General features: G+C 36.4%; 1 protein-coding gene and 2 long non-coding RNA genes across 4 annotated transcripts; 1 reads left to right on the top strand and 2 right to left on the bottom strand.

Annotated features, from left to right (window-relative positions):
- Positions 1-2,311: 2,311 nt before the first annotated feature.
- On the bottom strand, positions 2,312-5,630 carry LOC117924265 (plastid-lipid-associated protein, chloroplastic-like). The gene is made up of 3 exons (XM_034842858.1): positions 4,966-5,630; positions 3,644-3,839; positions 2,312-3,025 (listed from the first exon to the last, which is right to left on the bottom strand). Exons 1-3 carry the CDS (start codon positions 5,421-5,423, stop codon positions 2,711-2,713), a joined length of 969 nt encoding a protein of 322 aa, XP_034698749.1. The 5' UTR covers positions 5,424-5,630; the 3' UTR covers positions 2,312-2,710.
- A 1,243-nt stretch (positions 5,631-6,873) lies between these two features.
- LOC117924033 lies at positions 6,874-8,269 on the top strand. The gene is made up of 2 exons (XR_004652708.1): positions 6,874-7,183; positions 7,294-8,269. It is a non-coding gene; the product is annotated as an uncharacterized LOC117924033 (long non-coding RNA).
- Positions 8,270-15,195: 6,926 nt separating this feature from the next.
- Positions 15,196-17,760, bottom strand: LOC117924250. 2 transcript variants are annotated; one of them, XR_004652747.1, is made up of 3 exons: positions 17,690-17,760; positions 15,371-15,434; positions 15,196-15,211 (listed from the first exon to the last, which is right to left on the bottom strand). It is a non-coding gene; the product is annotated as an uncharacterized LOC117924250 (long non-coding RNA). The 2 variants fall into 2 exon arrangements; XR_004652748.1 differs by having other exon boundaries at positions 15,200-15,211; positions 15,366-15,434.
- Between the last annotated feature and the right edge of the window lie 230 nt (positions 17,761-17,990).

Here is a 17,990-nt window from a genome sequence, read left to right as displayed (position 1 = left end):
GATTGGGCTAAAAACAACCCAAAATGCTTATGAACTCATTTCTAATCTTCTAATATCTTGACCAATTCATTTTAAAACCTATATAAGACATTTTTGAAAGACTTTAACCTAAGGTTTTGAGGTAAAAATAAAATTCATCAATTTTTAAAAATAAAAACCATTTTAAGTTTAGATGGTGATAAAGTATAGAATCTTTGAAGGGCGTAAAAAAAAGGTTAACCCTAAGTGCAACGACGAAAACCATCTTACAATATTTTCCTAGGCACTTGAGTCTTCATGGTCCAAAACTTCATGCTTTTGAAGTGTTTCCTTAATGCTTGAGCTTTCTTCAAAATTTGTGCTTTTAAACTTGAGCACTTCACTTGACTCAAAACATTAGTAAGCTTAACCTTTGTTTTGTAATTATCAAAACTCAATTAAGAAAATACTTGGCTAACAAATAATATTAATTAAGGTTAAGTTTCATAAGAAGCTTAATTGGGATTAAATTTTTGTTTAAAATGTACATCTAGATTTAACTGTGATTAAGTTTAACAAAATCACCATAATTTTTCATTGATGCGAATTGTTACTCACCATCATTAACCTTGCTAGATAGATAAAATGTTTCAACTCCTTTTAGGTTATTGTTTACCTCTCTTAGATCTTTTTCATAGCTAATAATGAAGAGTAATTAATGGTTCATCTCCAGCTCTTTTTTGTGATAAAAAAAAAGAGGATAAGATAAAATAAATAAATAAAAAATGTTGAATATTTACATCATTCAATTATTTCTCATTACCAATGATAAAGATTAGAGGAAAGAATAGTGAGGACTTCTTTTACTTTACAGCAAAGCAAAACATAAGGAGAAAAAAAAAAAAAAAAAAAAAAAAAAAAAAGAGAAAACATGGAAAAAAAAAATAAATAAAGGGGTCATTGGGATAGGTGGGTCAAAATATTCACAAAATTGTAAAAATGACTCTTTTATTAATTTGATTAAAATTTGGCTTCCTTTGAACAAGTTTACCCCTCTATTTTATTGCCCTCCAAGGGCTTCTCTTTTTTCTCTCTTTCATTTCTTTTAATCCCTCCACACCTGTTTGTATCCCTAGCTCTCCCATAAATCCAACATAAATTGTCTTTAATTGAGTCACTTAACACCAAAACTTTCTTTTTTTTCATTTACTTTCTAACTTGCTCTCATTTCTTTATTAGTCTCACTCTTTTTCTTTCTTAACTGATGATGTTCCAGAAAAACTCTCTCTCGTGATAATGATTTCTCTCATAAAACATGTTCCTACCATTATTATAACTAATAAAAAACTAGATAAATAATAAAAATAGAAATAGAAAGTTAAAAAAAATATATATGACAAATCATTCTTTTTTTGTTCTCATTCAAGATATATTGTCAGTTCATAAATTTAGTATAAATTAAAAAAATGTTTTCATGATATACAATGGTTAAATTTATTTATAAAGAACTTAATTAAGATTAAGTTTGTAAATTTAATTTCAAAATAATTTAATTAGGGTTAAATTTCATTTCATTTACAAAGAACTTTATTAAAGTTATGTTTTTAGTTGGAATATTTATCTAAATATAAATATAATTAAGTTTCATTTATGATATTGTAAGGTATTAAGATTGAAACTTTGATTCCGCAATCAATTGAGTGTGATCCAAGGTTTTCGTTAAAGAACTTGTTGAAAATCAATAAATTTAAAAAATAAATAAATATATAAATAAAAAAAGAAAGAAAAATGCAACAACACCAACTAAAATCCAGAGATTTAACCGATGGTAGCTTTCTAGTTAATCTTATTCTCAATATTATCAAAGTTCATATGAAACTATAAAAAAAAAATCCTAACCCAAAACAAAAAGAAAAAATGGAGGATGTGGCGAATCTCAGAAAACAAAGAAATATGAGACAACATCACTCTTTGATTTTTGACATGAATAAGATTTTAATCTTTAGTTCCTTGATCTTTGCTTTTAGGGTTTAAACTTCATTGAAAGAGGAAGTAGTAAAAACAGGGGGAAATGGGCTAGAAATGAGATATACATAATGATTTTAAAGTAAAGACAATGGGTCATTTCCAATGAAAAAGGGGCTCATTTTTCCAATTTCAAACTAATTTTCGCCCTGTAACCAAAATATGTCCCTTTAACCTTCCACAAAAACATAAGTCATTGTTCCAACTTCTACACATAAGCAAGAGATTATGTTGCTTGCCTGCTACACAATCCAAACGCGTTCCACCCTCCTTTCTTATTATATCCCATGAAAAATACATCAAAAGATAGAGAAAAAAAAAATAGAAGTAGAAAATAAAACCAACTTAGTCAATATCTCTTAACCACCAAATGAGGGTTGAAGCGTTGAATCTGATACAGCCCCCTTTCCAAAACCAATAATGTCATTCAAATTCTGCAGGATCCAATGAAGCAAGAAGTACTAAATCAATGTAGCTTATGAAATATAAGTGTTATTCTATAAAATGAATCATCTTGGAGTATTAATTTCACATATATGATCTGATTCCTGGCACAGGTGCTAGAAATCTAAACCTTTTTGGGTTTTGTGGCTATGGTCTAATCTATTTTATCTGACAATGATTTATAAACAAGATTCTTCAGTTCATTCTCCATTTATTCTTATATAGAATCCAACATGTCTCTGGAGAAGCATCACACTACTAAGAAATAGTCCTTTGCTTTGGCTCAAGATACCAATAGGGAGCTGCCTTCCTTTATGAGCACAAAGATACTGCCAGCATCTCCCCTAGAGATTCGAAGATCTTCATCAAGGTATGTGGTTAGCAGCCATGATTCAGCATTGCTGTTTGGGATAGAGAACTTCAATGGTGGTTGGCTGGAGATTGTCTTGGCAACAGAAGAAGCTGTATCTTGGACTGAGGTGATCAAGCCTTTGAAGGGCGTCAAGTCAATATTTTGTCCCAGAAATTCCACATTCTCTGGTAACTCGATGGAGTCAGTCAGCTGTGGAGTGCCAATGATGCCTTCTTGGAACTTGATCTGAATTTAAATAAAAATGCATACCAATTTAGAGCAGAACCTTGTACCAGCCCCAGTAAGAGGGTGGAAAAGAACTTTCTTGTTTTTGAATAGAATTTACAATCAAATAGAACCCTGAAAATGCAGGAGCATATACAGGAACAATAAGGAAATGAAAATCATTCAACTTTGTTTTGGTGGAGCATACAAACAATTCAATAAGTATACTGGAGTGTTGAGTGGAAAAAAAAAATCTAGAATAATGAAAAATATAAGTTATTGAATTCCAGATACTAATTATTACCATTATGAAAGACGAAGAACCATTTCACCATGTTTTACATGTTGGAAAAAGAAAAGAAAGTGGATCAAGTTCATGCTCATGACCTTTCCTATGGTCCAAATATTCTCCTTCAACTAATTCTCCACCATTTTTCTCTTACTACTATGGCAAGTGTGAGAATTTTTTTGATTGAGTATACACAAAAAGAAGGATGATGATCTTTAAAGAAGATACAAATAAAGATGCTGACATGTACATTGAGAATGAATCCTAAGAAGCGGTCAATCACTAACCTTCCTGTTAAAATTTGTCACCATGATAACCAGGGAGTATATGGTTCAGGTATAGAGAAATACCTGCACACGCTTGGGACTTCTGACTTCAAATTTAGCATTGGTACTGATGGAAGTGGTAGCCAGAGGCCCAGAAAACTGGACAGAATTCTGGACTGTGAAATTCTCCGAGTCGATGGTCTGTGATATCTCCTCAACCTTCACCAGCGGCAGTGTACCCCTTGACAACAAGGGGAACAAACCAGCAAAAGATGTGTACCTGCAGCACCACACAAAAATCTCAGTAACACTATCATGCCCAATTTGAATCCCCTTCAAGAGAGTTACAACACACTAACACTGATGAACAAGCCATATTCACCATCTCTAGAGAAGCATGCAAATCATAATCACTCCCGGGTTGGACATGAAACAAGAAATAGAATCAGGGAAAACTCCCAAGCATCAGGCAACACAATAGAAAATATGGCTGGAGAAAAGAATGCAGAGTTAATACAAACACGAGTTGACATTAATATAATGTTCTCTTGTGCAGGCATCAGAATGAACTACACCCGTAGCTAAGTCTAGCCATTGGGTAATCTTGATTTTGCTGCCAAAGAAAAGGACTGAACACAGTGTACAATTTGGTGTATGTAAAGCAAAAGCAGAGGAAAACACATAATAACTTTGAAACATATATGAGATCTCCAAGGTTATGTTTGGTTAAAAAAAAATTGTTAAGGAAAATGATTTTTCTCATATTTGATATTAATACGGAAGATTTCGAAACCAAAGTCAAATTAATTAAAATTATTAAGAAATTTACATAAAAGAGTTAAATAAATGAAAAGAATTTAAAGTAACATATAAAAAAATAATTCATTGACTTTAAATTCATTTCCTGCTTTCCATTCAACTTTCCAAAAACCAAACAGCGCCAAAAAGATTACAACATAAAACAAGATGATTCTGCACCCTACTTGCACATATTGACTCAGACAGCCATAGAATAATGCAACATCACCAATCAGATTGATGGTCAGAGCTCAACCTCGATTAATCAAGCAGCTGCCTCAAGTTTGATTTTACAAAATCTAAAATAATCAGAGAAGGCAAAGGGGCTTTTCACACACCCGTTTCTTCTCCTTAGATATCTCATGTAAGTCCCAGTCACTCCCTTAATTTTGATTCAGTGATCCATTAGCATCAAAGAAAGCAACTATTACAAATAAATAAATCCGAAGATGCATTTTCCCTCTGTTAATCAGGAAAAATTGAGAAACATGCTCAACAATGATCCGTGAGGGAAGTCATTTTAAATAACTTTCCGTTCTTTTTCCCCTAGTCTTTCCCAACAACCAAACGGATAAAAAAGAAAAAAAAAACTAAAGCAAACAACTTACGCTAGAATCCATTTCCCATTGAGCAGAGTCAACGCCTCAGTTGGCGCCGGAGTCGGATTCTTCGCTTCCAATTGAGTAATAAGCTCCACAATCTCCGCCCGAGTCTCGCTCGTCGCCTTCAACCCCCGATCAGTCCCGTAAAACGAATCCACCAACGCCTTCTTCAAACTAGTAATCTCCTTCGACTTCTCCTCCTCCACCACCGCCACCGTCGACCCTTCCCCCTCCGGCTCCACCTTCTCCGGCCCCCACTCATCATCCAACGCCGTCCGAACCAAAACAACCGGCCTTCCCCTATTCACCTCCCCCGCCGAAACCCTAACTCTCCCCACTGCCTTCCCCACCACCCCCACCGAATTCGCCGGAAAAAAAGCCAATTTAGCGCCAGACTGTAACTGAGGTGCCGCCACGGCGCAGGTCTTGCAGAAAATTTGATTGAATTGAGAAACTCCAGCCATTTTCAGAATCTCAAAGTTCGAATCTTTCGCAGAGAAAACAGAGAAGAAGCGAAAAACGCAACTGCTCTCTATTCAGTGAAGAAACAACGTTAGAAATAGGCGGGTACGGAAGACGGTTATGCCCTGGAGACCGGAGGCAGTTTGGCCTCATTGGTAGGGGTAATATCGGGAACCGTGGCCTAGTTTTCTTTGCCACGTGGAATTTCTGTGTCTGTGGGATGAGTGAATTTTTCAGACAATAAGCCAGCGAGGGGGGTGTGAGGCTGAAATTGGTTTTGTATTTTGTGTGAATTCAGCAAAGCCGTGTGGATCCACTCCTCTACATCCTTCCCTTCTGTGGGTTTCTATTCAGTGTGAGAGCCTTCACGAAGCTTCCACTAAAATATCTCCTTTCTGGGCTAGCTTATTGGGCTGGGCTAGTTGGAAATGGGCCTGCCATTAGTATTCTCTCCCCATGTTTGGATTTGTTTATGAAAAAGTTAATCAGGGATAGGCCCAATTATTTTCTTGGGCCAGGGCTTGCCCACTTCCTTTTGTTGAGTCCAGGTGGTCCAACACTCCCATAATATATTCGACTTACCAATAAGTGGACTCCAATCATTGATCCAAAAATATTGGGGTCCCTCAAAAGAGAATCAAGTATTAGATTATAACTATGAAAATTATTTGAATAAAAAGTTGTGTTGTACTCAACGTTATAATAATCATAAGGTGTCTACTTTATCTAGATTTGAATCCATTGAAAAAGGAGATCCAATTAGTTTGATAATATAACTTCAACTTTTGGTCAAATTAAGCAAAAATTTTAAATTTCTTTTAATTTGTGATTATGCATTTTGTAATATATTTAAAATATTGATATTTAATTTAAATAAATGCTTAAAAATGAAGCACGCCACGACGAAACCTATAAGATGCCTTATATTGTAGCCATGCCAACAACTGCCACATGGCATGGCCGGCTTCCATGGGCTTTGACTGTGCTTTGGCCAGCGAAGACCATTTCTTAAGCATTACAAATGGAGTATAATAAAATGTGATTAATTAATTAATTATGAATTATTGTCCTAACCTACCTATAATTCATTTGCATTAATTTATTTCTTTCAATTTTCAAATTATTAGTTACTAATTAAAACAATTAAATAGATATAAATAATTTTTTTAGGAAAATAAAAAAAAATGGTAACTAAATGTCAAATCCCTTCTCTAAGAAGAAAATCTCTCTATTGGATAAATTATAGAATGCTCTGTTAGGTATGCAAGAATCAACTCCAAAAATTCTTCTTAAAAAATAAATATTTAATAAATATATTTATTGGATTTAGTCTTTTTCATACTTATTCAAGAAAAAAAGAAAAGGAAAATACAATTCATCAGGGTATAAAATTGAATAAAATTTTATTAAACAGAGGAATAAAGTTGAGCAAGGATGCGCAGAAAACTAGAAGAGAACTCTGTACAGACTCACATTTTCTCATTTCTTTTGTTTTCTTTCCTTCTTCTATTTTGTCCTTGTTTGTTTCTTCAAAGCTTGAATACCCATCTCATCGATGACGGAGCTGCCTATGATCTCAAAAACCCATTGTATATTCACTTTCCAACCGTGCAAAACCGCTTTCTTTGGACCCCATTTCTTAGTTTGCTTCTGTCGTTTTCGTATTTGTGAATTGAAGACGAGGTGGGGGTTCTGATTCTTGAAGAAACTCACGAGACTTACATGGATGAAGCAGGCCAACTCGTCGGCGTGATCAGTGATTGTATGTACTCTTCTTCAAACCCCTTTTTTTTTATGATTTCTGGAAAAAAAATTTCGTGGGTTTGTGTGAGAATGAATGGAAACGGTGAAAACTCCCTTGTCCGTTTGCAGGAGGCGAGAACGCTGCTGTGGTTCCTGAGAGAGGAAATGGACGGTTTGGATCGAATCGGGAGGTGGAGGAGTATAAAGCGACGGCTGGGATTTAAGAAGATGAGCTGCTGCGGCGCGTCCTGGGGTTTCAGGCCGTCGACGATGACCGTGAGAGAGGATGACAATGACGACGACGATGGAGTCCAAGCCCAAGCCCAAGCCCAAGCGCAGTCCATGGCTCAGGCCAAGAGGAAGTGGGTCAGGCCTCGCCGGGGATCAGTCCGGACCGGGGCTGCGTGGGCGAAGCTCCGGTGTCGCCGAGGATGAACCTGGCGACGGCGCTCGCGGCCGAGAGGCAAATGAGGGCGGCGCAGGACGTGGCGACCGTGGCGGAGGGGCCCACGAATGGTGGGACAAGTGAGGGTGCACCTGGGACGCCGCTGAGGGTGTCGCTGCTGAGACTGCTGGAGGAATCGGACGGTGGGGATGGGGAGATGGAGAAGGAGAGAGGAGCGGGGAGTGATCAACTGTGCTGCGTGTGCATGGGAAGAAAGAAAGGCGCAGCTTTCATACCATGTGGTCACACCTTTTGCAGGGTGTGTTCGAGGGAGCTGTGGTTGAACCGAGGCTCTTGTCCCCTCTGCAACCGTTCGATTCTCGAGATTCTGGACATATTCTGAGCCGTCAGATCAACCGCCTCGGGATCCGACGGTTGATGGGTGGACTCAAGGAGGGAAAATTTTTCAAAAGGGTGATTCAATTTTCGATGTTACGAGGATTTATTTGTAATTTGATGATTTTATTGCGACTTCAAATTTGTCTATTTTTGTGAATTTCCATTTTTGGGGTGGTGCATTGGATTCTTGTGAGCCCATTGATTGCCCATTTATTGATTGGGAGAATTGTGTTTTGGGCCCAGTTGGGCCCAAAAATTAACAAATGGTCCATATATGTTACAGAATTAATAGAAAGGCTATGAGATATTGAGTGACCTATATACCCTTCAAATTTCCAACTCAGATTGCTGTAAATTAAAAGGGAGAATTATGTTAAATGTGAAATGCCATGTCACCTTCGCTTCTGTTAGTACTCTCGATGAAACCTCTGAACTGAGCGAAGCTTATCAATGGCGTCCCAAATGGCGATCCTCTCCAGAGCCCGTAAAACCCTCCTCAAAACCCTAAACCACCACAACAATCCCTTTAAAGCTTCCATTTCCACCTTCACATTCCTCTCCCAGGAACCCCAACTCGCCGAGCCCAGCCTTTCCTCGCCATCTCCCACTCCACTTCCTCCCAACCCCGCCTCAGGAAGCCCGCTCTACAACGAGAACTGGTGGAGCCCCATCCCCTAGGCTCAGTCCATCATTCCTCTAGGATTTCTGCACCAGTCCTCTTCGTCGCGGCTGCAGACGCTGGATGTGCCGAGCCTGATGAACGTGTTCGCCGATTGGATGACGTCGCAGCGGTGGGCGGATATGAATTAGTTGTTCGAGTTTTGGATTAGGTCGCTTGATAAGAATGGGAAGCCGAATAAGCCGGATGTGAACTTGTATAACCATTACTTGAGGGCGAAGTTGATGATCGGCGCCTCGGCTGGGGAGCTGTTGGATCTAGTGGCACAGATGGAGGACTACGCCATCATTCCTAATACGACGTCGTTTAATTTAGTGTTGAAGGCAATGTATCAAGCCAGAGAGACCGAGGCCGCCGAGAAGTTGTTTCAGGGGTTAGGATTCTTTTCTTCTGCTTATATTCACAGTGTTGTTTTTATTGTTTTTCAAGAAATGTTTTAGTATTAATGTTGATTTTTGTCTATTTCTGAAAATGGAACGTCAGAATTCTCTTTCACTTACCCCCATTTCCAGAAAATTAAGGCTGTTCCTTCTGGAAAACAAATTATCATTGAACTTTTTTTTCCTAGGAAACTGCATACACAAAATTTGAATATGATATGCTTGATTAGTGGAGAATGAAAATGAACTTGGTACCTAAGACATTTGCATGGATTTTTTCATTTTAATTTTCACGTAAAATTGTTATTAGATGCCATGGATTTGTTAAAGCTTCGTAGGTTAAGATGTGGGTCAAGACTTTACAAAACCAGATAAGATTCATGCTTGGGGAGATTGGCCATAAAGAAAATTTATGAAGGTGACCGATAAAATAGTTTATTTATTAAGGCTTCATTAATGGCAAGATTTAATTACTGTTTGAGTTGAGGCTAAGATATGGGACAAGAATTTACAAAACAAGATTAGCTTCATGCTTGGGAGATTGGCCATAAAGAAATATTTATGAAGGTGGCTGATAAAATGGTTTAGAGAAACTCTCATTGGTGATAAGAAATAGGATAAGATAAGTAAACCTCTCGATTATTCCTTATAATAATCAAAGATTTCGTCATTTCTCATATCTTATGTTCAACTAATAGGATATGATAAGTGATGAGATAATTTATCCAACTTTTTTTTTAAATCTCATGAGATATATACATCCCATAGATCTGCCTATCAAAAAAAAAAAAAAAAAAATACATCCCATGGATCCTAAATTCGTTCATCTCAACCATTTTCTTCATTTTTTTAATGGCACTTGGTATATTTTTTATTTTAAAAAATATCGAATACGGATATGCAATATATTTTCCTTTTTATTTTTCATTTCTTCTACAAATCAAACATGAACATATTATAACATCTCTGATTGGATATAATGAACTAGAATATCGTTTCTATCCGATATAATATCCAAGAACATCATATTCTACATTGACAATGATCTTTAGGATATGTATATATTATCCTATCATGTCGGCCAAATGTAGTCAAAGTGTCTTGCAAAAGATGGTGAAACCTGTTTACGTTAGATGTTGGCTGTAATGGTTGGATATTATCAATGAAGTACATATTATTGACTTAGTGAAGAGCTCTCAATGGTAAAGATTCATGGAAGAGCATCAATTAGGGGTGGAATGAGTTCATGAGGTTCATTTCCTTCTCTTTGGGTGATTAGCGAAGAGTTAGGTTTTGTCATGATATATGGTGTGGGGAGTTGCTGTTGCATGTCCCCCAACCGATTTCTTCGGCGGGCGAGGGTTGTGAGCAAGTCAGAAATCAGAAAAGCCTTGCATCTATTTTATCATCATCATCATTTCAAAATCCAAATGAAAGTTGGTGTAAATTATTTTCTCTCACATTTTGATTTGATCATATCCATCTTGGGTCATAGGAATGAAGCATGAGGTAAGTAAATTGAAGAAACTTACAGTGAATATTTTCGAAAAGATCTCCTATTAAATGGCATTTCACATGTTTGAAAATTCTTCACTTTATAATCTGGTTGTTGGCTGTATAGTGTAGGCAATAAATGGGTATGGTGGAGACGGTGAGTTGTGGGAATTAGTTAGCGCACTTATGATGAATAGAAAAGTAAATTGGGTTTCATTTTTCCCCTTTTCAGTCAGCCATGACATTGGGATGTGGTTAACCCGGCCATATGCACTCTTTAAGTTGTAGGTAGGTCGAATTCCTGCAACTGTACAAGGCATTTACACCAACTGTACAAGGCATGTACACCAACTGTACAAGGGTGTACAAGGGTATGTATCTTAAGGGATTTCGAGTGATTTTTAAGAACTTGCTCATTTACTTTTTCCAATCGTGGGGGACATTCCTCACACTTATTGGTTGACAACATACTCATTGCATGCATTTTATTTGATATCTACCATGTTAATTCATTGTTTTATCTCCCCTACATTACTTATGCGTATGAACGGCAATGAGGGTTCATTTTTTCCTCATTTTCCCTCATCCACGAGAATGGAAACATTGTTGCCCCACCCATATGCACTTGTTCGGTCGTCCCTTCGGTGGATTGCATAACTGTACAAGCCATTTACACTAACTGTACAATCCAAATGTGCTAACTGTACAAGTGTGTACAACCCTACCTATATTGAAGGATTTCAACTTTTTTTTAAAACAATCGTTGCTCATTTCCTTCTTTTTTTTACTAGGGAAACATCCCTCACAGTCATTCCTCATTTCCCTTCGTACGCATTCAAATGCCTTGTGGTAGCACACTTATGTTGCATAGGAACCTAAATTGGGTTTCATTTTCCCATTTTTCACTCAGCCATTTCTTTGGAATGTGGTTAACCCGCCCATATGCACTCCTTCAGTTGTATTTAACTGGAATTGCTCCAACTGTACAAGGCCTTTACACCAAGTGTACAATGGCAATGTACTAAATGTACAAGGGTGTACAAGGGTATGTATCTTAAGGTATTTCAAGTGATTTTGAAGAACTTAGTCATCAACATTTTCCACTCGTCGTGAACATTCCTCACACATATCGGTTGACAACACACTCCTTTCACGTATATTATTTTATTTGTACAATGTTAGTTCATTGTTTTAGCTCCCCCACATTACTTAGGCGTAGGAACCGAAATGAGGGTTAAGTTTTTCCTCATTTTCCCTTATCCACGATAATGGAAACATTGTTGCCCCACCCATATGCACTTGTTCGGTCGTTCCTTTGGTGGATTACATAACTGTACAAGTCATTTACACTAACTGTACAATCCAAATGTGCTAACTGTACAAGTGTGTACAACCCTACCTATATTGAAGGATTTCAACTTTTTTTGAAAAAAATTCGCTACTCATTTCCTTATTTTTTTGCTAGGAGGGCATCCCTCACAATCATTCCTCATTTCCCTTCGTACACATTCAAATGCCTTGTGATAGCAAACTTATGTTGCATAGGAACCTAAATTGGGTTTCATTTTCCCCTTTTTCACTTAGCCATTTCTTTGGAATGTGGTTAACCCGCCCATATGCACTCCTTCAGTTGTATTTAAGTGGAATTGCTCCAACTGTATAAGGCCTTTACACCAAGTGTACAATGGCAATGTACTAAATGGACAAGGGTGTACAATGGTGTGTATCTTAAGGTATTTCAAGTGATTTTGAAGAACTTAGTCATCAACATTTTCCACTCATCGTGAACATTCCTCACACATATCGGTTGACAACACACTCTTTCCACGTATATTATTTTATTTGTACAATGTTAGTTCATTGTTTTAGCTCCCCCACATTACTTAGGCGTAGGAACCGAAATGAGGGTTAAGTTTTTCCTCCTTTTCCCTTATCCACGATAATGGAAACATTGTTGCCTCACCCATATGCACTTGTTCGGTCGTCCCTTTGGTGGATTGCATAACTGTACAAGCCATTTCCACTAACTGTACAATCCAAAAGTGCTAACTGTACAAGTGTGTACAACCCTACCTACATTGAAGGATTTCAACTTTTTTTGAAAAAAAATCGTTGATGGTGGTGTTTACTTATTGTTGGTAAGTGTTATGACAAAAAATTTCTATCTCCCTCTATTCGCCTTGTTATCTTGGGTAACAACACATAATTTCAATAGGCCAGTTTGTTGCCTTTATGAAAAACTCTCATTTGATGTTGATGTGAGGACAAATATCTTTGAGGTATCTAATTCAACAGCTTCATGCAAAATCAGATAGTTAATTCACATTCTATGGCTTTAGAGGTTTATTTTCTCTTAATTTTTATCCTTCCAATATTCTTAAATTATGAGTATGTTCACTTCTTTTGCTTGTAAGACGGATTTATGACTCTGCATCAATGGAAAATTATGTGCACAGTATGGAGTGACAGATAATAGGAGAACTCAAACGAGTACATGAGGGTGTCGAATTGCACATTTTCCTTTTCGTTTTTAGATGAAGCAAATAAATGATCTTTTATCCTTGAACTAATTGTTTTTCCCTTTATGTGTGCAGGTGGGTTGATTCTTGAAGTGGGAGCTTTGTCACGATTAATACAAATACTTCAAAATAAGAGGCTTAACATCAAATGAAAGATGAGAAGAGAAAAACAGCGAAGTCTAGATGATCAAGATAGTTTATTTTATAGGAAGCCAATCTATGTTAAGAGTTGGATAATAAGATACCAACCTTCTTTTAAGTTTTTACATTGTAACTATTTTCATCAAATAGTATCATATACGTTTCGGGACATGTAATTATGCATTTCATTCCAATTAAAATTCCAATGTATTGAACTTAAATTTTGGTTATTTCGCAGTTTATCAGCACATGTTTCTTGTTTTTAAATTTTGTTTTTCCTCCGTTTATATTGGTTGTTGGACAAATAATGGCTCATTCTCATTTCATGTCGTTCTCCAAGTTTGCTGAAGAATTTCTTTACTTGATAATTTTATTAAGTCATTAAATACATTAATCATGTTTGTTAAGATAATTTCATAGCCCATATGTTTAATATTAAATTCATTTCATTAATTATTTACTATTTATATCTCTATATCATTTTATATGTACATCTTCATATTTATTACATAATTTTTATAGTCAATATTGTGTAGTACTATATGTTTGCAAAATTTTAATTATGAATATGTAATAAAGCAGTTACTAATTAAAGAGTAATAAAGATAAATGTCAAACTCAACCGGTACTATAGAAAGGTCGACCGGTTTCATACCCGTTTCACCAACATTATTTGTTAACTAACTATTTTAGTTCACCCGTACCCGATCGGAGCACGTTCGGCTTCTGAGAGTCCAATAGTTCACTTCAACCGGGAAGAGGATGTTTATGGATGCGTTATATTGGTTTCTGCCAGAATCGGCGAGCAGTTCGCGACTGCAAACCAATATCCAGTCGCCCGGTATTTATTTCATGGACAGAGACCTGGCAGCACATACTTAGCCTCGACCGGTAGTCGATCGATCATCGTCCGGCCGTTGACCAGTCATAGACCGGTCTATGATAACCGGTCGACCGGTTGTTGTCCTTTCTGCTTGCTATGAATATCGTTGATCGGATGTCGACCGGTTGATGGTAACCGGTCGACCGGATCCATCCCCGGTCGACCATCTACGGGTAGCTCATAATTAATTTAATTCCCTTGTCAATTTAATTAATTTGATTATATTTTTCCTCTTTAAGCCTTCATTTAATTTTTCCTCTTATTAGGAAATATATCAAAACTTGTTTTTAGGAAGTCAGCAACTACTTCAACCAATGGTACACATTTATGAATTTAATCCAAGTATGCCAACTCACTAATAAAAGAGTTCCAAAATATGCAAATTTGTTAATTTTTTTAATAGTTATTAATTCAAAAATTTTATTAGTTCTAAAACTATTTTGAGAACTCACATTTCATGAGAGAATGAAATATTTTTTCTTATATATATATATATATATATTGAACCCAAATTAAAACCAAATCAAAAACATTTGCAAGCAATATGACACTACTCTGAATATACGTATGCTAATACAAAATATATATGTCCCAGTTTTGCAACACAAACAAAATAACGACGTGGTCTCAATGCAATCAAGGTGCATGAGGTGGCGGTGGGAACACGGCGCAGAGGTACGCCATCATCTCCTCATGCTGACGCTCCTGGCGATCAAGCCTCTGTAGGATATGCTCATGCGTAGCCTGCTGCTGATCCATACACTCCTCAATACTCTAAAATCTCTGCTGCAGACCCTCGAACTGATATGTGAAGCCTATCTGATAATGATCCATGCGATCCTCCATCGAGTAGAATCGAGTATCGTTGACAACATCAAGCTCCTCCATACGAGCCCCAATAATAGGTGGATGCCGAATATGAGTGTCTGGTACTTCTTCAGTGCGATGGAATGGCATGTCATATGGGGCATAGGGTGAATCATGCTCGGCCTCAGGAAAGTCATCTGCTGCATAGCCCGAGTGACCAGTAGTAGGGGAATGTACACTTCTTTCTCTTCGAGCATCCAATCTATGGATCAGACCATGCATGATGCCAAGCTGCTGCTGAATGCCTTTTTGATATGAATTTATTGCGCATTCTGCTGCATAATACTTCTCCAAGATTTCCTATCACATGTTAACGAATTAGCATAGGCAAATTTAATTTCAAACTAGTTAAAAGAAATTGATTAGAAGTTATTAACAATATAGCAATGATAACCAAATTGTAATGTGATTCAGATGTATTGAATGTGTAAAGTAACAAGTAGTTTTAGCGTACATCACCTCCGTAGTGGCCATAGAAGAATGAAATGATTGTTGTAAGCTTCAACCTTGGAAGAACGGGCACCTGGAAATGGGTGTTATAGCAGTTATTGATGACCTGGAGAAACTAATAATAAAGGGAAAGGTCAATTGACTATTTCGACAATTAATCTGTTTGATTAATTTGGTAATGGTGTTCCATAATCATAGTTGTAAGGAAAAAATAAATGAAATACATAACAATATGGCATTTTAGGAAAACGCTTACAGTTTGGAAGCAAACACGTGTATGATCGATTATCCAACCGGCAACCAGATAAATTACTAGATAATAACCATATGGACAACGTGTGTAACAAGTATATCTAATTGAGGACAAATTGAAAGACAATTTTTATGACGTCTTAGAAATTAATGGCACATTGAAATAGGTGCAACCAAAAGATAATGCGATAACAAGACTAATTCACAACTTGGAAATAAATATAGGGGAAGTCTCGCTTTATTGAAAAAAAAAATTTGTCACCCCAATACGTAAAATAATGTAACAGAAATTGTCATCCTTAATGAGGCTCCAAATAAGAAATGCTCGATAATGTAGACACAGAGATGGAATTAAATAACAACTAAAAAGAAACCACATTCAAAGTGCACTTTCAATTAAGTTGGTTACTGAAAGCAACTCTAAATAAGAAAAATTCCAAAATAGTGCATCGTGCCTATAAATAGGGCAATACATAAAAACGAGAATCAACAACCCCATACCATATACCATACAACAATACATAAAAATTTGAAGGAAGATTTTAGTATATTGTAGTACTTGATGCATATACAATATTTCTAACAAAACCAAGCATAGAGGTCCTCTTGATATGAGGAGTATCCACCGAAAAACACTGAAATTGAGTCCTGATATTCAACACTAAAATTTTAAGTTTGGGAAAACCCAGTCTTTTTCATAGTTTTACTTCCAAACACTTAAGATCATGAGGGAGGAATAATTTTGCAACATTATCACATCCAATGTCAAGGCAAAGGCAAATATCTTGTAAGTTCAGCAGATCAAAGTGATTGTGCCTCATCTGGAGCCCCAAGACTCGACCAACCTTCTAGTTAGGATGTCAATTAAAATGCATTTTACTCATTAATTGTGGTATTATTCAAAAAGGGGTATTTTTATGCTTCTTGAGGTGATGTCTTGCCCCTCAAACATAATTTAAAACCCACAACACATAAATTCATTTAGCCATCAAAAGTTCTGATGAAACAAGATTCCTTTCTATATATGTAGTAAGCATGCAAGTACATATATTTATGCATATATTCAAAACGAGTATTAAAACACTTTCTTGTGCTCATGTCTCACATATGTCTTTTTCCGAAAAGAAGGTTCAAAACAGAATTTCTAAAACCACAAACCATATGTTCATTTTAGTTTTTAAAAGTTTGCAGAAACATGAGCTCTTTCCATATATGTATGTGCACAACATGCTTAGGTAGAATATATGTGTTTATGCATATAACACCATAAACAAGGAAAGGAGCCATCAACTAGCTTACTTCTTTAACCCAAAGAGTCAATAATCAATCCTCACTGGAAAAGAAAATGAAAACAGAGAAGAATGACAACAAAAAAATCAACTAAGAAGAAAATTGTTCATGTTTACAACATTGTAACAGTCCAAAGTTCCACTGTACATAAGCTAGGAAATTACACCACTCACAGATGTTTCAAACACCTAGATAGTTACCCAACCCAAATTCAATTCAAATGAGAGTTCTCTTGATTTTCTGAAAATTGAAAAGCAAACAAAAATACAATCAACCACCAAGCAGTTGGGAGGTGTGGATCTTGGTGGGCTATTGGGGGTAAAATTACAGATTTACAAATCTCAACGTTAAACAAAAATCGGATATCTAACATCTATATCTATATCTATCATTATAATTTTTTTATGAAATGAAATGAAAAGAAAAGAAAAGAAAAGAAAAACCCCAGAAAAACCCCGATCCAACCATAATGGAAATGGATGATGAACTTGAGTAATCATGCTGGAATATAGAAGAAGAGCTGAAAACAGGAGGCAAAACACAGACCAGGTGGGGACCAGCAGGGTTACAACTTATATTTGCCTCATCAACGTTTGGAAGCCCAAGCTTTGAGGGATGTACGTATCTGGCCATCAGTGGCATGCACAAAATAGAAATAACTATCCTCGAACATGTAACAGTAAAAGAGATATTTAACATGTCATAAAAAATGCTAAGTACAAATAAGATCCTATGATGATTTCCTTTAACAAAAACCCACAAGTCAATAAAAAGTAATTCAATAACCTTGCTTTGTTGAGAGTGATACATGGCCTCTCTTCCTCCCGACAATCATCCAATTCTCAGAATTTGCATTGACTTCGTATAATACCTTATCCTGTTGCACAAGGAAAGGGTTATGTCATCCATCCGAAAAATGTGCACAAGAGTTCCTCTTAAAGTCACATATCCCTTACAGTAAGTAATAGGATAATACCCAAACACAGTTTTAGATTTTAACAGCAAACACAAAATACCCCAACTTGAGTTACTATCTAATTTTTCTTAACATTGAACCCAGGTAAAAGAACTTCGGATATTGTGATCG

The sequence above is a fragment of the Vitis riparia genome, chromosome 10, assembly GCF_004353265.1.
Source record: "Vitis riparia cultivar Riparia Gloire de Montpellier isolate 1030 chromosome 10, EGFV_Vit.rip_1.0, whole genome shotgun sequence".
NCBI classification, from domain to species: Eukaryota; Viridiplantae; Streptophyta; class Magnoliopsida; order Vitales; family Vitaceae; genus Vitis; species Vitis riparia.
The sequence above is the reverse complement of the archived record's forward strand: the minus strand, read 5'-3'. Positions and strand labels throughout refer to the sequence as shown.

What these genes read in the sequence shown, in the direction of transcription:
- LOC117924265 (XM_034842858.1), bottom strand. Translation starts at nt 5,423, where the DNA reads ATGGCTGGAGTTTCTCAATTCAATCAAATTTTCTGCAAGACCTGCGCC. An exon ending in AATGGGAAATGGATTCTAGC is followed by an intron (nt 3,840 to 4,965) that starts GTAAGTTGTTTG and finishes GTGGTGCTGCAG; the next exon opens with GTACACATCTTTTGCTGGTT. An exon ending in GAAGTCCCAAGCGTGTGCAG is followed by an intron (nt 3,026 to 3,643) that starts GTATTTCTCTAT and finishes ATTTAAATTCAG; the next exon opens with ATCAAGTTCCAAGAAGGCAT.